General features: G+C 64.2%; 1 protein-coding gene across 1 annotated transcript in view; it reads right to left on the bottom strand.

The window, feature by feature from the left end:
- KDM4B (lysine demethylase 4B) overlaps nt 1–21,504 on the bottom strand; it is a gene marked incomplete at both ends in the record, with an annotated part of 64,362 nt that extends 42,858 nt beyond the window's left edge. Inside the window, 5 exons of the mRNA XM_080712859.1 lie at nt 1,222–1,271; nt 14,496–14,689; nt 17,374–17,488; nt 17,848–18,023; nt 21,364–21,504. Coding sequence (XP_080568985.1) covers nt 1,222–1,271; nt 14,496–14,689; nt 17,374–17,488; nt 17,848–18,023; nt 21,364–21,504 — 676 coding nt within the window. The remainder of the gene's footprint in view (nt 1–1,221; nt 1,272–14,495; nt 14,690–17,373; nt 17,489–17,847; nt 18,024–21,363) is intronic.
- Nucleotides 21,505–26,834: the final 5,330 nt, after the last annotated feature.

The raw sequence follows: 26,834 nt of genomic DNA on the forward strand, positions 1-26,834 counted from the left end.
GGAGAGCTTGTATCCTTTGGGAACAATGCCCTACGAGTGAGTGCACTCGGAAGACATTTCTCACGTGCATTTCTAGTTAAAAGTTTTCATTTTTTTATTGCCGGGGGAGATTATTTTAACGTGTCTGTTATTTTGAGTGTGGTTACCACAGAAATAGAGGAGACTTTGGCATGGGCTACACCTGCAGACTGCTACGGGAACGGCAGGTTGCCGTGACAGGGCTAGCCTGCCTCACATCAGACCCACGTCCCTAAGCAGGGCTCGGATGACGGCATCCTAGCCGCTGCCCGAGAAGCCGGGTTGCCTTCCGTCCACTGCAGCTCACCATCGGGCTCAGGAGGTGCCCACGGCAGGTGGCAGCCTGTGTGGCCTCCACGATGACGTGCTACGTGTCCAGAAAGGCAGGCCATTCCCTCTCCAAGGTCCCAGGCCGTGTGGGGCCGAGAACTGTGCAGGCATCCTTTGGTGAAAGGCCATGGGGACAGAGGACAGCCGCCACGCGCCAGGGGCCAAAGGACTCCCAGGCAAGGCTGGGGCCGCCTCCCAGCACCACAGGCTCTCACCATGTGGCACTGAGGGTGTCCAACTGACTGGCACGGGAGCAGGCAGCCCTGAAGGGAGAAGCCGCCTTGGGATCCGGGACAGGCTGGAGAGAGCACCTGCGCCATGAGGCCACACAGCTCAACCATGGCTGGGCAGGCCACCCCAGACCCACGCCCGCTGGAGCTGCGAGTGCTGCCTTTCTGCCGTTGCTGAGGAGCCAATCAGGGTGCTCCGGCAGCCCGAGCAGATGGCGCAAGACTGATGTCTCCGGCACCTAGGGGCCACATGGTATCGGAAAACTTCTGCTGGGACCAGGAGAGCAGGCGCCATGATGGGGCGCTGCTGCGGGCTGGTCGGAGTCCGTGGTGGGCCCCGGCCGGTGTGTCTGGCTCTCTGATATCACACAACCTGAGCACCCAAGGGCTACGTGGACAAATCCCTCAGTGTAAGAGGCCAGCGAGGGCCTCCTGCAGCCGCAGCCAGGCCCGGCCCGCACAGGGTGAAGAGCCAACAGCAGCCACTCAAGAACACAGACAGCAGCACCCAGGGATCTAGAGCCAGGCCAGCTGTGTGTGTGTGTATACCCTGGAGCACATCACCTCCCCAGGCCCAAGCCCACACACAGGCAGCCCGTCCCCAGGGTGGCCACGGCCCCCCACTCCCAGGGCAGACACCTACCGATGGCCAGCCGCTCCAGGCGCTTGCCGTGCTCTGGCGGAATGGCGTACCTGCGAGAGAAGGGAGGCACGTCAGAGGCAAGGTCCTGAGCAGCGCTGGGGCGGCGGGGCGGGGCGGGGTGTCCAGCAGGAAGTGTGGGCTCAGAAACAGGCCCCGCTGGCCACAGAGGACACGAAGCGCCGGGTCGGAACTGCAGTGCGTGCGTGCGTGCGTGCGTGCGTGCGTGTTGGGGACAGAGTCTCGAACCCAAGGAGCTCGGTCCCACCTGCTCGCCAGCCAGCCTGCACCATCTCCCACCCAGCCCAGAGCAGGAGAGACTCATCACCCACTCCGTGGGTTTATTTTTACACATTTCACGTGTCAAAGATTCCTGAGGCTATATCATCAATAAGCAAGATGTCAGGGGAAAGTTTGCAAACAGACGCAGTGGGAGTGTCACGCTGCTGAGGCTGTGGGTGTGGGCTGCAGTGCGGTTGCCCAGGGGCCGACGGGTGAAGCAGCCAGGCCCGCAAACCCGGGTGCGGGCCAGGGACACCGCGGTGCCGAGCACGAGCTCCCGCTGCGGAGCTGTGACGCCAACATCTGGGCGTGGGGCCTGTCCCTACACCCTCGGGATGCAAGACGCGAGACACAGGGAAGGCCAGTGGAGACTGCAGCCTCCAGCTGCCATCAGCCAGGCCGACCAGGAGTCTGGGTGCTTTCCAGATGAAAGAAAGGGGCACATTAGGAGATAAGGCGGCCGGCCGGCGTGGGCCCCCATTCTAGATAGAATGCAGTAATCGATTTCCGGGCGCACGCCTGGGCCCCTGCCTAAAGCAACTCAGGCACCTTGAACTCCATGGTTCTTCCAGAAAGTTCCATTGTCCACACAGAGATGAGGCCATTCTTTCTAAAATGGCCTCTTATCTCTCACATAAGATGATAAAGTTAATCCCGATGGCAAGCACCTTGGTGGGCCCGACAGGGAAGTGAGCTGCTCCCGGCCTTCTGGGAGATGCTGGCGGCCAGGAAGGAGCTAATTTATGGCTCCGCCGCTGTGGTGATTAATGCACTATCCCGTCCACAATGCTGCTCTCACTTAATTACCGCCTGTAATTGGGAGTTATAAAGATAAGATTAATTGAATCTGGCGGATGTTAGAAGTTTAATACGTTGGAACGTGGCTCCTCCGTTATCGGGAAGCACAGGCTACGGGGTGCAGCGGAGTGTTCAGAAGCGCAGCCCCTGGGGAGGGCAGAGGGGCTCCCGGACGGGAAGCGGGCAGCCACACAGCCCGGACGCCAGGCCTGGGCACGCCGGCAAGGCCAGGTGCATCTGCGCCTCCCACCACCCCCCGGACCAACCCGCCACGGCCTCGGGGGACTGAGACGCCCAGCCAGCCTCTGCTTCCAGGCCCGGGAGCATGGAGGACGTGCCGGTGGCCGCCCGAGGAGGGAGGCACACCCACGCTGACAGAGCAGAGCACCATTCCCACGGGTGACCCTGGAGAGCAGAGCCTCACAGGCCACCCCGCCCGGACCCAGAGCGTGGACGGGTGGTTCTCTGCACCGCCACTCTGCCAGGATGGCACACGTACGTGTTTAGCTCTGGTGTAAAGGGAAGGGCGGCCACTGCGTGGAGGGTGTCGCCCGCCCGCCCGCCCACGGCAGCGGAGCGTCCATCTGCCGCCAGGGAGCAGCGCTGGGCTCGAGTCACCACCACGCGGCCTGGGGCTGCCCTCCAGAAGGCGCCCTCCCTGGTGACCAGCCCTCTGCGTGTTTTACGCTTTTAGTGCTGAGGGTCGGACTCCAGGACATTCGACCTCTGAGCTACATCCTCGTCCCTGTACACTTGCTAAGTGGCCTGCAGTGTCCTGGAGCCTGCGATCCTCCCATCTCAGCTGCCCAGGTGCTGGGACTCCCAGCGGGCGCCAGGCCCAAGGCCATCTCCCTATTGCAAAGCCCTCCAGTTTCCCCTCCCTGCCTTCCCAGTGCCTGTATGGAGGATTTCTGGAAGACTGAATTGGGAGCGGGTGAAGAACTCCATTTCTTGCCTCTCCGGCATTTCCAGGTGGCCTGCCCAGGCCTGCAGCTCAACGGGACAGCTCTGTCGCTCTGAGTCCAAGGTCGCGGCGCAGCGTCCCAGGCTTCCACCAGGTCAAATGTTCTTAGATTGCTAAGCTGCCGGGCGCGAGGCACATGGACCCCAGGAGAGAGACAGGTCCAGAAGTGGTTGCTGGGGACCTGAGATGGAGGACTCACCCATAGCTGAGAAACCCAATGTGGCCCCAGGAAGTGCTCCAGAAGGTTCCAGAAGGAAGTGGCATCCTGAGCCTGGGAGCCCCGGGCTGGGTGGCCAGGGAAAGGTGGGCTGCCTCGGACTCGCCACCCTTCCACCCTGAGCTATGGTAGATACGGAATATGGCCCTGAAAAGGCAAGGCTAGAACCCACACACCTGCAGCTGGGTGAGAAGAAGAGGGCCGCTCCAGCGAGGCCGAGCTGCGTGGAGCACCTGGGAAATGCCAAAGACCAGCCCTCGGCTTCTGCACCACAATGTCCCCGATTCTTCTGGCCTCAGAGGCCAGAGGCCAGGGAGACGGCCCCTGCTGCCGGCCGGACCTGGGCAACGAGGAGGGCAGGGCCGGCTCCCCAGAGGCCGCCGCACGGCCCGGCGCAGGATCCACCGCCGCAGGGCTGGGAGAGCTTCCTGCCCGCCACAGAAGGTGCTATTAATAGTGCAATTTTCTTGGTGTTTTGTTTAGTCCCCTGGAATGGCCTGATGGATGTGAATAATTATCAGACTATAAAAGCCAGCAAATGTGCTATTTTCTATCGCTCTAAATCATCAAACAAATAAAGTGTGAAACAGCATTTTTGAATATAATTTTCCCCTCTAATGGCTTAGAATTATTATCAAGAACAATGAAAATAAATAAGCGAATGCCTTGTGAGTTAAAAATTAAATGAGTGTGTCAGGAAGAGGACACAGAGCGTGGTGGGGAGCAGGGACCCGCTCAGGAACCATTAGTCAGGACAGCGACAGCAGCCGCCGCCCTCTGCTTGGGCCCGCCAACTGCAGGCGCAGCGTCCCCACCCGAGGGTGCTGCGAGGCGCTCTGGCTAGGGAGGTGTGGTGGCGCAGCTCTCCTGCTGCTCTGGGGCGCCCCTGCAAGCTGCCCGTCACGATCGGGCTCAGCGGCCCCGCACCCTCGGGAAGCACATGGGCGCCTGGCCCACAGGCCAGGCCTACGCTTGGCCGTCTCTGCCTTTCCACACAGGAGGTCAGGGGCCGTGGCCACACAGGAGGTGCCATGCTGCCTCCTTTGCTGGCACCTGAAGAGCCCGAGCCCTCGGAGGGGCAGGCGCACTCCATGGTCACAAGGCCATGAACGAGGCCCAAGGCTCAGGACCAGGGTCCTCCCCAGGCACGCTCTGCCTGGGCCACCTTGTCTGGTCCCCAGGGCGGCCTGGCATCGGGGGTGGGAGCTTGAGGCATCGTGCAACATCCTGACAGCGTCAGCGCTCATGAGGCTCCTGGGAAGCCCGTGGCCTCACCCTGCCAGGCGAGCGCCCAAGAGCGGAGCCCACCCAGGAGCGCTCTGGAAACGTCAGCGCGGCCACCGTGCCCGAGGGCGCAAGCTCCCTTTACAGTGTGCGTGGGCCTGGTGGACGGCCCCTGGCCGCTTAGCGCGCTATCATCACGACAGTGGAGACAAGGAGAAAGCCCGCGAGGGCCCAAGTGCCAGCGGCCTCCAGGGCACCAGGTGGCGGGCACATCAATATGCCCTGCAGACAGTGCCTGGCGGCGCCTTGGCTCCTCCCTGCGCTGCACGCCCCCAGCAGGATGCGCCGGGCCCAGGGCGGGCTTCCCGAGCCCTTGGCAGCTCCGTCGGCCCGGGAGCAAAGTGGTCAGGGAGCTAGCTATGCCAACTGCTCAGGGAACGGCTCCGAGACGCGACGGCCCCACCGCAGACAGCCTCGCCGCGGGAGACTCAGCCGCCCTGTGCCTCAGTGCCCTCAATTACACCTGGCACTGGGGGCCGGCCGGCGGCTCTGCCCTGCCCCGGGATGCGCGAGCTCGTCAGAGAAACCCAGGGGCCCAGGACGCGCCCACTCTGGAAAGGCTCTGGCCCTGGCGGCTTACCGACCTTCTCCCTTTCCTTCACACTAAAGGACAGGGCCCGCTGCACGGGTTGTCAAGAAGGGGGTTAGTTGCTGAGCTTGCCTTATGATCCGCCATACTGTCTGAGTAGATGAGTGAATGGGACCCCTGTCACCAACAGTCAAGGACGCAGAGCCAATGACAGGCCCGTCTCCTGTGGAAGTCCTCAGGCAGGCACCGTGAGCCCAGGCAGAAGGGTGGTCTGGGGCCAGACCTTATCCCCAGGGCTGCACATGTAAGTCCACATAAACTCACGCCGCCCAACACTGAATCCTCAGCACGGAGCGTCACGGTGCGCACCTGTCATCTCAGCACTCGCGAGGCTCGGACAGGAGGATCGCAGGTTAGACCCTGTTTAAAAACAGAGATTGTGCTGGGCGCACACCTGTCATCCAGTGCTTGGGAGGCTAAGACAAAAGGACTGTGGTTCGCGAACAGCCTCAGCTACTTAGCGAGGCCTCCACAACTTAATGAGACCCTGTTTACAGATAAAGAATATGAAATAGGGCGAGGGTGTAACTTGGAGGTAGAATGCCCCCAGGTCCAATCCCCAGAACCACAAAAAAAGAAAGGAAAAAGATCTGGGCGTGGTGGTGCACGCTTATAATCCCAGCATTTGGGAGGCTGAGACAGGAGGATCCCAGGTTCATGGCCAGCCTCAGCTTCTTAAGTGAGGCCCTCTGCAACTTAGTGAGACCCTGTTTCAAAATTAAGAACAAAAAAAGGGCTGGGATATAGCTTGGAGGTAGAACACCCCTGGGTTCCATCCCCAGTTTCACAAAAATAAATAAACCAAAAACCCCGAGCCACCTAGGACTGGAGGGGCCTTCCACCGTGTGCCTAACAGTGAGGCCAGAGGAGCATTCGGAGCCTATTAGAACCAGACACCAGCGCCGTGCCCGACACTGGCCAATAGATATGCCAAGGAAAAGCCACAGGAGGGGGCAGACAGGCAGAAGCCAACCCACAGGACGCCAGAGAGGAGCAGCAGGGTGCAGGGCGCAGGGCGGGCCGGCGAGGGCAGAGCAGGAGTCAACCCCAGAGAGTCCCAAGCCCTCGCACCTAGGAAGGACAGAGGCGGCCCGGAGGCCTCCCTCTGCAGGGCGTCTGGACACGGCCCGCCGGGTGTCCGCCCCACGTGCACGTGCCCTGCCTGCTGCCTGCTGCTGAGCCGGGGATGGAGGCACAGGAGGCCGCAGAGCCCAGACAGCCCCGGCTGCTCCCGCCACCAAGTGGTACTCTGGCAGCCTCGTCCGTGCCCCCAGGGACCCCCACCTTGGTTTATTTCTGTTCAAACACACAGGCTGTGCCAAACAGAAAGGAACAAGGCCAGGTCCACTGAGAGTGAGGAGTTTCTGGAGGTCCTGGCTAGGGGCTGGCGGGGACAACAGGCGCGGGGTCAGCAGAGGACTGAGCCGAGGGGCAGGAGGTGTGGGCAAGGTCGGAGCCACACACCTCCCAGGGGCGACGCTCAGGCCACTGCGGGCCTCCTCCACGTCCACACTCTTCCTCTCTAGAGGCGACATCTAGGGGCCCAGTGTGCACGCAGGCTGGGAAGGCCCAGTGGCCAGGAGGCCTGGCTGGCCCTCTAATATGGAAGGGCTCCTGGGTTTGCAGGCACACTCCTATCTGCACGCCCACCATGTGGGCCAGAACGCACGTCCCTTACGGTGTGCAGGCCCCATGCCAGGAGGGTGAGTGCGCCAGCTTGCCATCAGCTTCTTGAAGCCGGCAAAGGAGCTACTGCCATGCGGCCTGCTCCATCAGGTCACGAGGGCTCCCGGAGCTGCTGCCAGGCGGCAGGAATGGGGCCACAGTCCCAGGACCTGGCGCCTAGACAAAGCTAACAAAGGCCCCTCCACTCCTGAAGTCACCATCTCCCTGCTGGGGCAGAAGCCCACCACCAGCAGTCCTATGAACAGAAGACATTTGCCCCAGAAACCAGACCCTGCCAACAAGGCAGACCTCTGCCGCCTCAGTGACGGGCGGGCAGGCAACTCACGTCCCCCACCCACAGCCCCGACCCAAACACCGCCCCCCGCGACTGCCTGCCGACGGGAACTCGCTCCCAGCTGGGACAGTTCAGGCAGAACCACCAGGACCCTACGCTGGCGGCCAGGAGAGGGCCTGGCAGGCTCCCACCCGGACCCAGGCTTAGGCTCTCTGAGGCAGGAAGCCTCACGGGCACCGTGGCCAGCGCAGTACCGCACTTTCCCAAGGCTAAAGCGCCCACTTTGAGCAAAAGACAATAAAACACAGGGCCGCCTGCTCCTGCCAGGCCAGGCCAACACACTGGGCGCGTGGTGGTGACTGCGGCCACACGTAACACACAAGGGGCCGATGGCAGCCACGCGGCTGTGAGCCCTGCAGGGGAGGGCCCGCCCAGGCCTGGCGTCCTCTAGACCTCCCTGGAAGGTGGGCCCTGGCCCTGGCCCTGGCTCAGGAACACCTGGGCTCCCTGCTTCCCGCCTGCCCCCACCTGGGCAAACCCCAGGCGGCTGTCCAGCCCCTGCCACTAGCAGTGCCTCAGTTTCCCGACCTCAGTCCCGGGGACTCCTGGGTCAGGCCCTGCTCAGGGTTCTGCTGCCTGGCCACACCGAGAGCCCCCCAGATGTGCTGTGCCCCACAGGGATGCTTTCGGGGCTGAGCTGCCCATGGCCCCTGACCCCGGAGGCCGCCTTGCTCGCCCACTGGATCCAGGCACGTGCAGCCACAGCAGGGCACGTGCAGCTCCCACCAGACCACAGACTCCACGTAGGGCCGCCCTGTCGCGGTGCGGGCACCACTGGGTGCTTGCCCCTGGGGCAGGGGAGCTGCACGCAGGTGACAGTGCCCTGAGGCTGGACCCACAGACTGTGTGGCCTCTGTGTCGGCAGGAGCCACAGCGAAGCTGGCTGGGCGGGCTCGGTGCCAGAAGCTTCAGGGCCCGCTCTCCCCACACCTCCAAGTTCAGACCACCTTTGCCAACGGGGACAGACCCTCCCTGAGGCCAGCGGTATGTCCACCACCACTCACGATTCGCAGGACCACACGTGGGCCACCGCCACAGCCCCCTCCTCCCAGCCCTCCGGGACAGCAAGGCTGGAGCCGAGACGCGGGGGCCCGGCCGCCCAGCACCCACAGGGAGGCTGGGCACGGGGACGTGCGTGCTGGCAGGCCTGCGGGGCAAGGGGATCTTGCCCAGCCACACTAGGAACAGCCAGAGGTCCTGCCGCAGGCCACGGTGGGGCACAGCCAGGAGAGCGGACAACTGCTGCCACACGCGACGGGAGACCGCGCACCGTGCACGACCATTGCCCGTGCACACCGCACTCAGCCCTGCTCCGCGGGGCCAGAGCACTGACGGAAGAGGAGGTCAAGCTGGGCTGGGTGTGCCTGCGGGCATGTGCCAGGGTGCGCAGGCACGAGCAGGTGTGCACACACGTGCCTCGGGAGGGGCGCGGTGACAGGTGTGGCTAGGATGCCCCACACTCCACGGGGGCTCGCACACTGGTCCTGCCACTTGGTCACACGCCCCCTTGGCTGCCACAGGGGTCCTGTAGATGCCCCATGGGAGCACTGCCGCAGCCCGCCTCCGGCCTGGGTGCACCCCGCCCGGCACAAGGCCCAGCAGGAGGCCAGCTCCTGGTGCGGGCCCTGGGGAGGCAAGCTGGCGCTCGCCCACACCAAACCTGGGTCTCCTGAGCACATTCGGGGTGGGACACACTCACCCTCTCCTCCAACAAGTGCACACGCGTGTGCACAGACCTACAGGGCAAGTGCACACCTCACGCGCTCCGTGCGGCTCGCTGGAACCCAGGCAGTTCCAGGATGCAGGATCGACAGCCACGGAGCAGAGCGGCAGGGGAGCTGTCACCTCCCGCGGGTGCACACAGGCGTGTGGCTGAGGCAGACAGATTAAAAGCCGGCAGCTCAGATGCCATGGCCGCTGTCGGCGCCAGAAACGGAAGGCCAGAGAGGTGGCTGGCAGGACCCCGCACAGCCGCGCTCGGCCCGTGCACAGAAGGCTGCTCCACGCACCCACGCCAGCGCCGCCGTGCCAGCCGATGCTGACCACTACCTGGGGAGAAGCCACCTGCCCCGTGTGCCGGCTCCACGGCCTGGTTTGGCGGCCACGGCAGCCGCCCTCCCCAGGAGGACAGGGCACTCCTGCAGGGGACCCTTCACAGAACACAGACCTGAGTGCGGCGCGAGTCAACCCTGCGCCAGCGAGGCGCGCCCAGCCCTGAGTGCCGCCCGACCCCAACCTGACTCCATCGCTTGCTTTCTTTCCTCATTTTTTTGTTGTTGTTGTTACTGAAAGTTGAACCCAGGGTCCAGGTGCGTTCTAATTCCAAGCTAGACCCCAGCCCTGTTCTGATTTTATTTTGAGATAGTCTTGCTAAGTTGCTGCGGTCCTCCAGACACCCCACTCCACTGCTGCTTTCTGGAGAGCAGGGCCCTCACTGCTCTGCTGCCGGCGCTCTGCCCCTGCGGGAGCTTTTCTCCCATGACACTTCTTGGATCCCTGTCACCTGGGCTCGCTTGCAGGATGGAGAGCTGGCTGGCCCCTGTTATGCTAACAAGGCTGGCATCGCCCCACCTCCAGCATCCAGCAGGGGGCCTCTCCGGCTGGGCTCCCCAGCCCCCCCCCCTGCTCTGACCCAGCGCGGGGCTGGGCTGGGCATGCGCTTGCGGGGAGGAAGCGCTTCCCTCTATCTTGTACCAGCGACAGCGTAGCGTGGGCAATGAGCTATTAAAGCCAATCTGCAAAGCTGTCAGGCTGTGTCTGATCTCCATTCCACACTGGCAGGGGCGAAGCCGCTGCCGCCTCTGCAGAGATGCACTCTGGGCCGCCTGACCCATCAGACCCTGGGGAGGCTGAGGAGTGGGTGCGGTGCTGCCTGAGGGGCCCCGCAGGCAGAGGGCTTGGAGCAGGAACACGTGGGCGCTGGCCTCGCCCGCCCAGCCTGCAGCTCACGGCAGGTGGCCCGCCAGCCTCTGCAGAGCACTGTGAGCAACCCGGGCTGGAGAGTGCATGCTTGGAGGCCCAAGGAGCACACACACCTGCGCACACACACACCCTGGCACACACAGGCATGCAGCGGGCTGCCACGGGAGGCCCGGCACTTGGGCGCAGCTCCCTTGGCAGCCAGAAGGAGCCGAATGATCCCTCTCTGAGACTCCCCTGAAAGGCAGGAAGACGATCAGCTTCAGGGCAGCTGACCAAAGGAAGATGCTTGGTGCCAGGGCTGCGCCTGCGCCTGGCAAAGGTGAGAGCTGACCCTCCCGAGCAGGGCCTGCGGCTCACGGAGGGATCCTGGGACCTGGAGACTATCCTGAGGTAACGGGGCAGGGACCACGAGGAAACATGGGCAGGATCTGGAGAGGATCTGTGGAGCACTGGCCCAGTCAGGCCACACAAGCATGCCACCGCCCCGCACAGCAGGCCCTTCTTGGGCCGTCAGGCATCTGCTGGACATGATCACGTGCCGGATGCCCTGGGCAGCGTGCATCTGAGGGCGCGGTACACTGGACAAGGCGCACTCGCAGGACAAGCTGGACCCGCCACACTCAGGTCCTGGCGGGGCCACAGTCTGCCGACAGCAGCTCAGGGCCCAGTGCTCAGCACCCTGGGTGGCCACAGGGCCAAGGGGAGGTGGGGCGGAGAGGGTTAGGGCCACTGGCGCGTCCTCAAGGGGTCCTCTGGCTCCCTTTCTCCTCCCTTTCTCTCCCCCCTCGCCACCCTGAGGCGAGCAGGCCTCTACCACGCAGGCCTGCCAAGCCCCCCAGCCTCGCCCAGAGCCACAGCTGAAGGGCCTCGGGCGCCCCCTCCCCCCCCGCCCAGCCAGCCCTCGGAGCCAGCCTCGGGAGGCTGTCGGAGGCCAGGCATTGACCGCCCGCTGCTGAGTGCCACGCACGCCCGCTCTGCCAGGCGGGCACGCACGGGCGGGCAGCCCTCGGCCAGGTGTGGTCCCTCTGCAGGAGGCAGGAAGGCGGATGGCCCCTGGACCACCGCGCTGGCTAGGGGAGTGGTGCTCCGTGGACTTTAAACGCCGCGCTCTGCTCCTGACAGCTGCCTCCGGGCGCTTATCCACACCCGGCTGTTCCCGTCACTTTGACACACAAATCACACTTCCGAGTGGCAGCAGACCCAGAAAGGCTTAATAAAGTGCTGTGAACCAACACGCATTGACACTTACCAAGCTGTGCCACCAAAATGCTCCCAAGCGGTGCCACTGAGCCTCGGCGACGCACGCGGGGTGCCGCCAGAGACAGATGCAGGCAGGCACCAAGCCCCGGGCGGGGCGGTGGCTCAGCTCCCTCCCGAGGAGACAGCACACGGCAGCCCAAGGCTGCCGGTGGGTCCTGGGTGACCTGGAGCCTGTCTTGTCCCATCCCACAGGCAGAGCTGGCAGGGGGAAGCCCACCCCATCACCCCTGAGTGCCGACACCCAGGCCTCTCAGGCCCAGCGAGACTCAGCACATGCGGCCCGCTACACACTGCCATCAGAACCCTCACTGGACGCTGGGCGTGGTGGCGCACGCTTGTTATCCCAGCGCTTGGGAGGCTGAGACAGGAGGATCGCACAGGTTCGAAGCCAGCCTCAGCTACTTAGTGAGGCTCTCAGCAACTCAGTGAGACCCTGTTTCCAAATAAAATAGAAAATAGGTCTGGGAGTGTAGCCTGGACGAAGTAAAGCCCCTGGGTTCCATCCCCCGTACCACCAAAATAAATAAATAAGAACCCTCACCGGAGCACCTCACACTGCCCTGCTGGCTCTTCCTGAGCTCCCGCCATCCTACCAGGAGGCCACAACAGGGCACCCAGGCGGCGGGCCAGGGACCGGGCAGCTGGACGCTGGCCTGCAGAGGACCTGGCCGCGGTGGCCACAGCACACCACGGAGGCCATGCTCAGCCTGCGCTCGCAAACACTGCTTCTTTGTTTTCAATGAAAAGATGAGGCTTGCCCCCTTAGGACCTTGACCACGACCAGGGGTGGGCAGAGCAGGCATGCCACTAAGCCCGCAACGCTGTGAGGGAAGAAGTCTGCGGCTTGACTGGCCCTGTGAATTTGAGGGGAGCCTAGCCCATGCGAAGGGCAGGAGCACCACCTAGTGGCCCTCAGGGGCAGGACAGCTCCTCTGCCCCCGCCCAGGCCCCAGCAGAGTAGGGGCACACCAAGAAGCATGTGTGAACCACACACACACACACACACACACTCACTCACTCTCTCTCTCTCTCTCTCTCTCTCTCTCTCTCTCTCTCCCCCTCTCTCCCCCTCTCTCCCCCTCTCTCCCCCTCTCTCTCTCTTTTCTCTTCTCTTCTCTCTCTCTCTCTCTCTCTCTCTCCTGTGGACCATGCAGGGAGCTGACACAAGGCGCCAGTCTGGGCTTGCACTGGGATGAAGCCAGGCGGCCACCCACCATGGAGGTGGGCAGCTAGGGCGCAGGTGAACGTCTCCCAGGGGAGGCAGCGGGAGCGGCCACGGGGACGGGGCGCCAGGTCATCCCGGCCTGTCTATTCCACACACGGCCAGGCAGGGCATCTGTCCAGGGAAGGCCAGCGGCTGTGGCTCAGGACCGCCCTGGACAGCGAGAGCGGCAGCTCGTGAGGCGGTGGTATCACCAACCCGCCAAGATCTGTGCAAAGCTTTCGTGACAGCGACGCCTTCCGACCGACAAGCGTCTGGACTGCGGGCTGCGCGGGGCTGCCGAACGCCACCACGAGCAGGCACATGGAGAGCACGCGAGACCACAGACTGCGGGGACCCCGGCCAGCGAGCTCGGCGCCGCAGCTCGGCCTGAAGGTGCCACTTCCTCTGCCCAGGGACCCGCGGCCACGTCGTGCCACGGCCATGGGCTCTGGTATGCCCGGAGTCCTCCTGAGGGGAGGCAGGAAGGCCAGGGTCAGAGAGAGGCTGGGAACGTGAGCCTCCTGCGCCTGGCCTTTGACCTGGGGCTCTCACCTCGGTGACTACTCGGCCGTCTGAAGACACAGCTGAGTGTGGAGCCCATCAAAGCCCCGCGCTCAGCCCAGCGCCGCCCGTCCTTCCGCCGGCAAGCGGGGCAGGCCCGCTCTGGCCAGCGTGGGCCACAAGGGCTGGCCACAGCTGGGCGGCGGGGAGGGGCCTCCTGGGTCCCTTCCTGCACGAGAGCACCAGCGTGCTCAGCCCCGGCACCCTCAGGCGCCAAGCAGCTGGCCAGCCGGAAGGCAGGGCGCTCTCCCTTCACCCGCCATCTCGGCCCGGCCCTGGACGTGCTGGCCCTCCCAGCGCTTGTCTACCCCACAGGCAGCTCGGCCAGGAGACGCGGCCAGCGCACCAGCCACAGGGTCAGGTGGCCCGGCTGCGAGCTCACGGCCCGGGTTCTAGCCCCGATCGCGGCGTGACCACCCTGGGGGCCTTGTTCCACTCTCCCTGCCCCTGCTGCCAGCCTGCCGCCTGGACACGGCACCTGGGGGAGGGGAGCCGGCCCCGTGGGAGCCCAGGCGAGACCCGACACGCGCCCTGAGTGTGTCTGCATGCTGAGCGGTGGGAGAGACAGAACGCCTGGGCCCGGCGAGGAGTATTTCGTCTTCCTTCTGGAACATTCCAGAAGCTCGCCAGGGCAAGACAACCGTGCACTCTGCCACGCTCAGAATGCCCTGGGGACCAGAGAGGAGGGCCCAGCTCGGGACACAGGGCTGCTCGTGGGGCTGAGGCTTCACTGAGGACGTGCGGGGACAGTGCTCCCGGCTGAGACCCGACGCTTAGCGATCTCTCAGGCCCCTAACTGGGTGGCCGACTAGGAATCCAGATGATGTCCGAACTCCCGCACCCAGGAAGGGGAGACGCTCCGACCGCCTCTGCGCACGCCTCTGCCGACGCTCACGGCAGCGTGCACGCCCGACCTGGTCCACAGCCCACTCCGGGGCACGGCAGGCTGCCGGGGGCGGCGAGGAGTCACCAACTCTCGCCTGTTTCCCGGGATCCCTCCACACCTGGGGACACCAGGCCAAGTCTCCTACACACGCTGGCCAGCTCCTGCCTGCGCCTGGTGGACGCCAGGCACGGTGGTGGGCGTGCAGCTCCTGGGCAGGGCTGCGGGGCCGGGGCCCACAGGCCGACGCCACGGCGCCAGCCAGGGCCGGCTCCGGGAGGCGCGGCACTCACCAGGACTTGGGCTCCCCGAAGTGCAGGTAGTTGATGCTGTAGAGGTCCATGTCCTCGGTGTGCCAGGCGAAGGTGGTCTTCCACATGCCGAAGTACAGGTAGGGGGTGTTCACGCCCTCGATGATGGTGCCACACTCGCGCTCCACCATGTCCAGGATGCTCCGCAGGTTCCCGATGTTCCACTGCGCCACGTCCTGCGGGGAGGCCGCCGTGTCCAGTCGTCCCACCCCGCGAGGGCCGAGCTGCTCAGCCTCCGAGCACTCAGAAGGCCCACTCGCAGCCGGCCACGTGGCCGTGCCCACCGTGCCTCCGGGTGCCACAGGAGCGAGGCCCGCGGCCAGGCTTCCAGACACCCCGGGCCCTCCCCTGAGCTGGAGCGAGTCCCCAGCCACCAGCCTTACCTGTCCTTCATACCACAAGCAAGCAAGCCCCGTCCTGTCCTGGCAGGTCATAAAACACTAAGCAACGCCCAGCCCACAGAAGGCCCACCACCGCACGCTGGGATCCGAGCCGACATGGCGAGCGTGGGGTCCTTGCATCCTTCCGGGGGGAGGCGGCCCTGGGAAACGCGCGACCCGCAGTGAGGGGACAGCGCCAAGCCCCTCCCAAGGACCTCAAAAGCAAAGCCGCTCGGGGCTCAGGGAAGAGGCACCAGGAAGTCACCTCCACTCTGGTTTTTTTTTTTTTTTTTTTTTTTTTTTTTTTGCAGGTCTGGGCATACCTCCGAGCTACACCCTCAACCCTACTTGGTTTTTTATTCTTTATTTTGAAACAGGGCCTCACTGAGTTGCAAAGGGCCTCGCTAAGTAGCTGAGGCTGGCTTCGAACCCGTGCGATCCTCCCGTCTCGGCCTCCCGTGCTGGGATGACGAGCGTGCCCCCGCGCTTGGCCACCTCTATTCTAAGTCCCACGCAATCGCCCACCACGGCTGGAGGTGGCGACGGTCTCATCTGAGCCGGCTGCTTCTCTGTCCTAAGCCTGCTTCCCCACCTGTGGAAGGAGCGTGCTACACTGGGCCGGCACAGCGCACCCGCGAGCTGCAGCCGACTCTGGAGCCTGAGGCTGGCCTCGCTCGGCTCAGCCTGGGTGCGCGGCGACCAGCGCACGGCCGGGAGACCGCTGCGGGTGGCACGGGGCAGCGGCCCGACACTGCTCACTGCTCGAGCCTCTGCCTCCTGGTCTAAAGATGGTGACGCACACCAGGCGCGGTGGCGCAGGCTGTCGTCCCGGTGCTCGGGAGGCTCTGACAGGAGGACCGCGGGCCCCAGCCTCAACCACTGGTCAAGAACCTTAGCAACTTGGCCAAGCCCTGCTTCAAGATAAAAGCGAAGGCTCCTGTCCCCCGCACGTGGGAGGCTGACCCGGGAGGCCACAGCTCGAGACCAGCCTCTGCGACGCAGTAGGACCCTGCTTCAAAAGTCCCTAAGCCGGGCGCGGTGGGCGCGCTTGTCATCCCGCGCTTGGGAGGCTGAGACAGGAGGATCGCACGGGTTCGAAGCCGGCCTCAGCTATTTGGCGCTCAGCAACTCAGTGAGACCCTGTTCCCAAATAAAGTATAAATAGGTCTGGGAATGTAGCCTGGAGGTAGAAGGCCCTTGGGTTCCACCCCAGTAGCACAAAAAAAAGGAGGGGGGGCATGGTGGCGCATGTTTATAATCCCAGTACTTGGGAGGCAGAGACAGGAGGATTACAATTTGCGGACAGCCTCAGCTATTTAATGATGCCCTTTGCAACTCAATGAGACCCTGTTTCAAATTAAAGAATAAAAAATAGGTCTGGGCCAGGTGTGGTTGCGCACGCGTGTAATCCCCGCGCTTGGGAAGTGGAGACAGGAGGATCGTGCAGGTTTGAAGTCGCCTTGCTGGCTTAAGAGACCCTGTCTCCAAATAAAAACATAAAATAGGTCTGGGAGCATAGCCCGGAGAAGGCCCCTGGGTTCCACCCCCAGTACCACCAAAAAAAAAAAAAAAAAGAGGCTGGGCATGATGGCACACGCTTGTAATCCCTTTCTCGGGAGGCTGAGAAAGGAGGATCGCAGGTTCACAGCCAGCCTCATCTAAAGGGGCCTGGAAATGAGCAGAAAGCGGGGCAGGACAGGAACACAAGCATGTCACCCCAGGTGGCAGGACCTGGGGAGCACCCTGCAACCCCGGGTGACACTCATCAACCACCAGACTTCTGAGGGCAGGGAGAGCTGCCGCTGGGGCAACGGGTGCCCACCAGCGCGGGGCTGGGCGACGCAGGGCACCTCCTGCTGTGCCGGGCCCCTCTACTAGCTGTCGCCGCGCCCCGCAGCGCACAGCCCTGGGCGGGGCAGTCCAGCCATGTGGTCTCCGTGAGGCTGGTGCCACTGGGACCCCTGGCTAGTGGCCGCGTGGCGGATGCAGAGCCGAGGCTCTGTGGAAGGCATCCCCAGGAGGGCTTAGGTGGCGCTCTTGGGGTGGTGCAGAGCTGGCAGAGGGGAAGGAGACCAGCGGGAGGTGCCTCGGGCCCCAGCCACGGTGCCCACGCAGGCCAGCAGGAGAGGATAGGCCCAGCTACCCCCCGCAGCTCCGAGCTCGGGGGCTTGGTCACCCAGGGCCCCAACTGTGAGCAAACGCTCCCCAGGAACACACTGGCACCCTTCCCGAGCCTGGGGCCACGGCCGCTGACCTGAAGTCCGCTCTGCCTGCCCCACAGGCAGGCCGGCCGCATGGACCCCTACCGAGCTCTCGGCGCCAGGCAGGGCCTAGACATGGGATGTGCCCAGCAGGAAGGCCTTACATGTGCCCTCTCCACTAAGACCTGGCACAGCACGCCCCTCCGCAGAGGTGAAGAGCGGCAGCCCCAGCCTGCCAGCAGATGGCTCCGGATCTGGCCCAGAAGCCCCGGCACTTACGTCGTCGTACAGGGAGCCGCTGATGTCGGCCCCGTAGATGGGCGAGACGAAGGTGAGATTTTTCCAGTACTTGCGCTCCAGGTCGTCAAAGTCCTGGTGCCGCGGGGTGCAGTACCTGGTGGGCGAGAGCACCCGACAGGCTCAGGGGCTGGCGCCGGCGCCTCGGCTGCAGACACAGGGCACGGGCGACGAGTGGAGCCGGCCCCTGCAGCACCCCTCCAGGGCAGGCCAGGCCAGGCCCAGGTCAGGAGCCCCAGGGAGGCTGGAGGGATTGAGACCGAGCCCGAGGTCCAAGGGGAGATGAGATAGGGTGGAGAACGTGGTGACCAGCGTCCACCATGGGAGCCACGCGCACCTGGGCGTGCGTGGTGTCTCGGGCCCGTGGAGCCGCAGTGGCACACGGGAGCCTATGGGCCCTCCGGGGACGGGACGCGGGCGGCACGGGCCGCCGACAGGGTGCGGCCCGCCACCTACTTCTCGCTGTTGGCCAGCCGCCGGTACTCGCCCACCGTCATGGCCTTCTTCTGGATGTTGTACTGCGTGAAGAGGCCCGACTGCCCCGTCACCACCTGCTGGATGGGGGCGGGGATGACCACGTCGTCGATGTCATCGTACGTCTGCCGCGGCTTCCACTCCTTCGGGGGAATGATCTGCAAGACCCAGGGGAGTCGGTGACGCGGCCCCCATATGTGCCCCTGGAAACGCCCCGGGCGCACCAGGGACCAGCTCTGGCTCCACCCAATCCCTGGGGAGCCGGGCGCTGCCCGCCAGGCTTTGCACCCGCGCTGGGTGGGCCCCTGCTGCTGCTGGGCCTGGCCAGCCCACGCGGATCAGCAGGGCCGCCCCGACCCTGTCATGGGTTCGCGTGGTCACAGCAAACCCAGACCGAGGTCCACCTGCGCGCTGCGTGCTCTCCAGCCACAGGAAAGAGTGCTCTGTCCAAAAACGGGGCAGAGAGCAAAAGGAGGAGGCCGCAGCTCCTTACGAAGCCCTGGGCGGGCGCGTGGCCACGAGCTGACAGTGCCTCAGTGACTGGGGGACACGCAGAAGGCAGGGACAGACACTCGGTGACTGTGGGGCGCCACCTCACCCACCCACGAGTGAGGGCCCGAGGCCATGTCCTGGAGAAGGACGGAGGCCAGCTCAAGCCAACCTCCGGGAGGCCGGGCCATGCGAGGCCACAGGAGACTGACCCGCCCTAGGTTCTGCCTCCTGCCCTGGGCAACATCTGGGACCACTGCGGCCCAGTGCCGGGCACTCCTGGGCTGGAATGGGAGGAGCCCTCAGCACCCAGGACACCCTGCCCAGTGCCCACAGGCCGTGGCGCCCTAACCCAGAGCTCGGGAGGCGCCTCCTGGGGACACTGCACTCCACGGCACTCCTGGAGCGGTGTGACGGCAGGGCTGGAGGGCTGGAGTCTCGTGGGTGGCACCTCCTCTCTCCAGACCTGCACCTCTCCTGCAGGAGCCTATCTGGCAGCTGAGGCCCCGCAAACACAGCTCGCGCGTGCCCGCTGCTCGGCTCTGGCAGGGGACGCTCCCGGGCAGCCAGCCTGCCACTGACCAGCGCCCCAATCATCCACACCGACACACCGGGCCACTCCTTGTCCCCTGCCCCGCCCCGGGCATGGCAGCACGGCGTCCAGAAACAAGGAAGGCAGCCGTGGGTGTGCGCACGCACCAGTGGCTGACACGTGCTGAGGTGTGGGAGAAGCCAGCAGAGAGCCGTGCGTCAAGCCTCCACCCAGGGCCTCCGGGCCGAGGACAACAAGGGAGGCTGGAACCTGCAGCAGCCCGACTTCCTGGCGCCCCACTGAACACCCTCGTGGGAGCTCCTGGAGGGCGGACTCGGCCAAGGCGGGCCAGGCGGACATGTCCACACTGGGCCAGGTGGACACAAGGCGGTGACAGTGGTAGGGCCGGCAGGGGCGCGGCAGGCACCCGGAGGACAACAGAGGCACGCAGGTCCCGGGGGCTGCAGGCCGAGCCCTCCATGGCTCCTCCCTCCTCCCTCCCACCCAGCCAGCACTCCTGGGGGTGCTGAGCCTCATCTCAGGGCAGCTGAGGCCGTGCCCCAGCACCGCACCCCAGGGAGGGCGCCTGACAGCCGGGCATCTCGGTGCCCAGGCCCAGCTTTGCACTGAGCCCGCGGCGCTCACCCCAGCCCAGCCACACCACAGAGCAGAGCTGGATACAGTCCTGACGGCACGACCCCATACCGGGTGGCAGAGGTGAGCGAGCCCAGGTGAGGGCTGCCCGTGCCCCAGAGCTCGCACACACCCAGTGGGCACACACCACGCCGCTTCTCCAGGAAGGCTGCCGCCGAGAGCCCTCAGCAAGAGCAGAGGAGTCAGGGCCCCGGCAGCTGCTCCCTGGAGCCCATCTGTCCCCACAGAAGGCGGGGACACGCGTGCCTGCTGTGCCACACGCGGGCACCAATGTGACTGCAGCTGCCGGGAGCCCACACAGACCGCGTCACCCGGGACCTGCCCATGCTGCCGTCCCTGCGCCACAGAGGGGCCTCCAGGCAGAGAACACACAGCCCAAAGCGCCACTCAAGAAGAGGGAGCGAGTCCGCAAAGCCAAGCGGGAGGGCAGAGGACAGAACGCCCACCGCAGAGACATCCAGTCTACACCCGCTCCCCACCCACACCGCGCCAAGGCAGTGCGCCCAGTGCCGGAGGGGGCTGGAGCGAGGTGCCGGTGACCCGCGGAGGAGCGGCGGCGGCACAAAGGGGCCTCAGCAGACAGGGCAGGACAGTCCAAGACACTGGCCCACCACGACACGCCCCAGTGACAGCTTGCAGGAGGCCAGGAGGAGGGCAGAGCCGCTGGCGCAGGGACAAGGGGAGGACGAAGGGGGCCCTGGAACAGCCTGCGTCAGGGCAGACATGGCCAGAGCCTGTTAAGGAAGGGCAGGCCGGGCAGTGGCCCACACCGTCATCCCAGTACCCAGGACGCTGAGCCAAAGAGGCTCGCAGCCTCGGCCAGTCTTGGACACTTAGCAAGACTCTGTTTCAAAAGAAAAAGTAAAATTGGGCTGGGGGTGTAGTTCAGAGGTAGAATGCCCTGGGGTCCAGTCCTCAAGAGCCAAAATAAATGGATATATAAATAATCGAGTCAAAGCCCACCACCACCACGGGAGGCCTGGCGCTCAGCACCACTGCTCCTGCAGGGCTGCCAGCTGAGGATGTGTCCTAGGACGGCTCAGGGAAGACACAGAGGGACGCTCCGGGAGCGAGGGCAGCAGCGATCCCCGTTCCGGCACCAGGAAGCAAGGCCCCGGCACCCGCCACCTGGCGCCAGCACTCACTAGGTGGCGCTCGGCACAGACTGCTTGGGGCCCTGGTCTAGATAGCGGGCAGAAAGAACCCGCACACCCAGCACTGGCCCTCCCGGCCCTACCTCACCCATGCCGGAAGACCAAGGGAAGACCAAGCACGGCTCCCGAAGGACGCCTGTCAGCTGCCGCCCGCTCTCCCCCTCAAGCAAACGGCTGCGTGCCGCCCCTCGACTACTCTGGAGGCTGAGGCGGGAGGTGACAAGTTTGAAGCCAGCCTGTGCATCACAGTGAGACCCTGTCCCAAGGTCTAAACAGAGATCATACAGTCTGGAGGTGGAGCTCACTGGCACAGCGGCCCTAAGTTCAATCTCTAGTGCCACAAACAGTTTAGAAACCAGGCCTGTGGTCCCAGCTGCTCAGGAGGCTGAGGCCGGAGGAGCCCTTGAGCCTAGGAGTTCCAGGGCGACACAGGAAGACCCCAGCAGCGGCTCAGCCCGGCCCCAGCCCGGCAGCGCTCTTGGTTGGGCCAGGCCCTGTACTGATCAGGAATCGACTCGGGGTCCACGACGGTGCCGAGCACACACAGAGCGCGCCACAGACACGTGTGGGCAATGAGGCCAGCTGAGGGGCACAGCAGCCAAAGTGCCAGGGGCCACCTTGGAGGGAAGCCCGCCCGTGGCAGGGTCTGCGCGGACGGGCGCCACCCACCTTGGCCAGGCCTGCGCGGTGAGCCCCCTGCGACTCGATGTAGGCCACGTATTTGTTGAAGTCCTTAAACTCTTCCATGGTGGGCCGGAACGTCATGATTTTACAGCTGGGGTTCTGGGCCCCGGGGTCCTCGGAGCCCATGGCTGCAGCTGCGGGGGCGCCACACCTGCGGGAACGAGAGGAGTGTGAACAGCAGTGCCCCGCCCGCCACCCTCGCTGAGCCGCACGGGAGGGCTGCGCGCCGCCTCGCTGCTCTGCAGCCACGGGGCCAGGAGGCTTCCAGGACCAAAGCGCCCTGGTTCCAAAGCCAAGGCCGTGCTGGAAGCCAGCGCGCTGATTTCAAGCAGGGCCCTCGGAAGGAAAAGCTGGCCTCCGGAGGCCACCCATTCTCTGGCCCAGCCCCAGAGCAGGACATCGTGTCTCTGTGGGACACGTGCACCCGGCAGCAGGGCTGGCGGCGGGGGCGAGAGGCGGCACGGGCCGCTTCACAGGTCCTGGGCGAGGGCGCCCTCCCAGCCTGAGTGGCTGCCACGGGCAGTGCCAGGACTGAAGCAGAAGCCCGGCACCAGGCCGTAAGAGGCCAGCCAGACCGGTGCACCCAGCCAGAGAGGGCCAGGGTCTCCTGAGGGAGAGGCCTGCACGCTTGCTCGGCACAGGGCTCGGTCCCAGATGCTGGACCAGGAAGGGGTTTTGGCCAGCCTCGGGGGAAGGGTCCCCCTTAACCAATCAAATTCTCCTAATTAGATTTTCCAAATCTAATTCTAATTCTAGGAAAATTATACTTTCCAAATAGGTTTAGAAAAAGTAAGAATCCAAGTGCACATGAACCCAAGAACTTAGGAACACGTTTTAAACGCCCACCTCCAATGGGGCGGGGCACACATCAGTCATCCCAGCATCGGGAGGCTGAGACCGGAGGATGGCGGTTCGCGGCCAGCCTCAGCTACTTAGTGATGCCCTCTGCACTCAGTGAGACCTGCTTTCCAAAACAGGAATGAAAAATAGGGCAGGGAGTGTAGCTTTGAGGTCGAATGCCCCTGGGTTCCATCCCCAGTGCTGCAAAACTAAGTAAATAAATAAAAGCCCACCTGCAACCCTAGTACCAGGGAGGTTGAGACAGGGAGGACTGAAAGTTCAAGACCAGCCTCAGCAAGCCTAAGGCTTTCAGTAACCTAGGGAGACCCTACTTCAAAAACTAAAATGGGCTGGCGGTGTAGGTCGGAGGCAGAATGCCCGGCTCCCATCGCCGGTGTCAGACACACACACTAAAGCCCAAGTGACCGGATCGAGGAGGGCACAGGGCGCCCGCCTGGAGGCAGCTCCTGTCTCCAGGGCAGCACTCCCCATTGGGGGCACTAGAGGGCAGCACGCAGAGGAACCTGCCCTAGTCTAACCTGGGCCTCCTCGCCACCTGCTGTTTCCAGCACCGCCCTTGACCGCCCCCAGGTGGTGCCCAGGGCTGGCGCTAGGGAGCAGCTGGGCCTGCTGGCCTCTGCCCTCTGTGCGCAGTCCCGGGCTTCTCCACCAGGGCAGCCATGGAGCCGAGTGCCGGGGCGGCAGGCGGGCTCTCCACAGGGTGGCATGAGTATGTACGGCAGGCCGTCTCAAACCTCTCCAGAGCAGCGGGGCGAGTCCCTGGCCATTCACGAGGCTGCCGCCCCAGGCCACCACCCTGTCCCAGCCCGACCGCGCCCACCCCGAGGCCAGGCACCAATCCACCAACCCAACAGACTCCAGCGCCCCGAGACCCCTCAGATACCCCACGTGACGCCCACACGGCCACAGGTACTGACAGGTCACCGGAGCGTCATCACGAGTGCACTGATGGCTGGGGCGGAGCACGGGGGAGTCAGGTCCCCGGCCTACCTGATCTTGCCCGGCCCCACGCCCGTGGGCTGCCGGACACAGGCCGGCCGGCAGCTCCCCTCCCACAGCTCCCACCGCGCGCAGGAGCCCGGGGAGGCAGGTGCCGGGGTAGAAGGCCACACGATGGACGTCTCCTCCGTCCCCTGCCCCCAAGGGCGGCCAGGCCCGTGGCCACTCAGTCCCTGGCCCTGTGCTCCTGTGGGAGCCCCGACCGGCAGGCCTCCGGGCCACCTCGCCGCAACCAGGGCACTGCATCCTGGGACGGGCTTCCCGCCATGCTGGCCGTGGTTCTCCAGGAGGAGCGGCCTCCACTGCACAGGGGCGTTGGGGCAATGCGCACGCGCAGCACACGGACCCTGCGGACGGCGGCCACCACATGGGCGCAGGTCTCAGGCCGGGGCACTGCGTGAGTGTGTATATACATATTACCCCCTATTATGACGTTAAAAACTACTTTTTAGCAGCTAGATTATGGAGATGTATATGGTTCATAATCTCTACGCTCCACAACTGCTGTCATCTTTTGTTAGACCGCAAAAAAAAAAAAAAAAAAAGAATCCAGATGGAGGTGGGAGGCGCGGAAGCGGCGCCGGCGGGGCGAGGAGGCGGGTCCCCAACCTCGGCCCTAGGCGCTGAGGAGCGTGCCCGCCACGTCCACGGCCTCTGACACCGCGGTCCGCGTCGCTGCTCTTTCTGGCAAGGTCTGGCTGTCGGCGAGGGTGGACGAAGCTGAAGGCTGGCCGCAGTGGCTCCACCCGTGTGATGCGCTGCCGGCATGTGGCGCGGAGAGAGGTGCCAGGAGCCGGCGTCGCTGCCCTGCACCTCACGCTCCGGCCACGGGAGGACCAGGACAAGACTCCAGAAACCATTCTGTACTGAAATCCAGGCCTGGCGCCACCTTCCAGGTTACCGAGCATGGGAGAGGGAGGTCTTTCGCAGAGTCCCCACAGAGCCATGGAGCTGTCCAGAGAGTAGCAAGGTCCTGAGCAGTGTGCTGCTCCACAGGAGGGGAGCGCCGGCCCAACAAATGACAGGAGCCCGCTCGCAGACGCTTCTCCACAGAGCGCTGGCAAGCGGCCAGTGAGCCACAAGAAGGCGCTTGGTGTGCGCGGGCGTCAGAGCGCTGGCGAGGACGAGGCAGAGGTGGCCAGGGCTCGGGGACACGTGTCCACGCCGCGACGTGCGGCCGACCGCCCCGCCCACGGCTAGAGGGAGAGGCCTCCGTCGTGAAAGGGACTGGGCAGAGACACGGCCCCGCGTGGGTGAGCCCGAGAGACCCAGACACAAAGACCACGCGAGGCACCCTAGGCTGAGGGCCATCTCCTGTGGTGGTAAAAGTGTGCTCCGGGCACTGTGGCAGCTGGGCAACTCCGGGTACCCTAAAGTCCCACACGTGTTCACTTTAAATGGGCAGGCTAAGCCGGGCATGGTGATGCACACTTGCCACCCCAGTACCCGGGAGGCTGAGACAGGGCGCTCTATCTCTGAGCTAAACCCCCCGCCTGATTGAATCTTTCATTTGGAAACAGGGTCTCACTAAGTTGCCGAGACCCTCACTAAGTTGCTCAGGCTGGCCGCGAACCTGCGACCCTCCTGTGTCAGCCGCTGAGTACTGGGATAACAAGCGGGCACTGCCGCAGCGGCCTGACTGATATCTTAGTTAATGTATTCGCAAGAGAGAGGACAGGGCAGCGAGCAGGAAGGAGAGAGGGGAGCAGGCTGTTCTCACACACTCGCCAAACGAGCCAGCTCTTCTGGCCCCACGAGGAGCAAGCCCGCCTCGCTGCAGCCTCGGGCGGCGCAGGAAAGGGCTGACATCAGGAGACCCATGGCGTCTCGGGACGCTGGCCTCGCTAGGACAGTGCTCGGTCATTCTGGGGTGAAGGGTCAAAGGATGCATGTTTGATAAGAAACGTGCACGTGCTGGGCGTGGCGGCGCACGCTTGTCACCCCAGCATTTGGGAGGCTGAGACTGGAGGATCACGGTTCGCGGCCAGCCTCAGCTACTTAGCGAGGCCCTCTGCAACTCAGTGAGACTCTGTTTCAAATTAAAGAATAAAAATCAGGGCAGGGGGTGGAGCTCAGAGGTGGAATGCCCCTGGGTTCCATCCTCAGACCCATCAAAAAAAAAAAAAAAAAAAAAGCAGCGTGCAATGCCGGGCACGGAGGCCACCCCTGTCACAGCAGCGCTCAGCGCTTGGGAGGAGACGCGGGGCTCGCAGGCTCCAGGCCAGGCTGCTATTTGACAAGGCCCTGGGTAGCCTAGTGAGACCCTGTTTCAAACGTAAAGGGGGCGGAGGGCCCACCACTGCTGTGTGTGTGCACGCCCCTGCCAGCGCGACTCTCCTGGGACGGGCGGTGACAGCGCCAGACAAGGCCACTGGCAGGGCGTGCACACAGCTCAAGCAGGCTCGGAGCCCTAGGAGCAAGACAGCGCCCTCACGGCCGCCTCGACCGAGCCCGGGCAGCCCGAGCGCCGGGCACCACGGGGTTATACACTCCAAAGGCGTGGGCTGTAGTTTGTAAGTTATGTCTCAATAAAGCTATTATGATTATCTCAAAAAAAATAAAAAGACAAGCCAGCATAGCGATACACACATCACTTCAGGCGCAGGGCCTGAGGCAGGAAGCCCGGCTCCGAGGGGAGGGCCTTGCAGACGCTTCTTGTGCCCCTGTTCTCTTTAAGCCAGGCCCAAGCGGGGCCTTGGGGGCCACCGTGCGAGGCGAGAGGACAGCGAGGTGCGTTTCCAGAGGTGGCAGTCCATCGCAGGCGGGAATTTGGGTGGGTGGGAGCTCTGTGGCGCTGGGCGAGGTGGGTGGGACTCTGCCTGGAGCCACGCTGCCCGGCCCCATGACTGAAGACTTGTGTCTGGAGACCCTGGGGAGGAGTTGCAGGGTAGCCGCCCGGAGGGCGTCCTGGGCTGGCTGTGGCCATGGCCTCCAGCCTCCAGCCTGGAGCAGCTGGCCTGCGTTACCTGGGCTGAGGCGTCCCTTCTTGTCAGGGCAACAGGGACAGCGTCCTGTCAGATGTAGCCGTGGCCCAGGGACCCGGGCTGTGGTGCTGGGCGGCCTGCGCCCGCAGGGACCCTGCACAAGTGTGCGGTACTGTGCGTATGTGGTGCTCTTTGTGTGGTGCAGTGGAGTGGACCCTGGCATGTTCTAGCTCTGCACCACTCTTATTTTGTTTCTTTATTTTGGAACAGGGTCTCACTAAGTTGCTGTGAGCCTTGCTAAGTTGCTGAGGCTGGCTTCGAACCTGCGATCCTCCTGTCTCAGCCTCCCGAATGCTGGGATTACAAGCGTGCGCCACCATGCCCGGCTGGGGGGCGTTTTTTTGGTACTGGAGATTGAACCCAGAGGCATTCTACCTTCAGACTACACTCCCAACCCTATTTTATTCTTTTATTTTGAAGCAGGGTCTCACTAAGTTGCAGAGGCTGTCCTCAAACCTGTGATCCTCCTGTCTCAGCCTCTCAAGTCCTGGGATGACTAGCGTGGCCGCCACGCTCGGCGTGGTTGGGTTTCTGTGTGTGCCTGTGGGAGTCAGTACTGGGGAGAGAAGGTGCCCACCACTGAGACACATGCCAGGCCTTGTATTTTCTCCA

Source organism: Muscardinus avellanarius (genome assembly GCF_963383645.1).
Source record: "Muscardinus avellanarius genome assembly, chromosome: 16".
NCBI lineage: Eukaryota > Metazoa > Chordata > Mammalia > Rodentia > Gliridae > Muscardinus > Muscardinus avellanarius.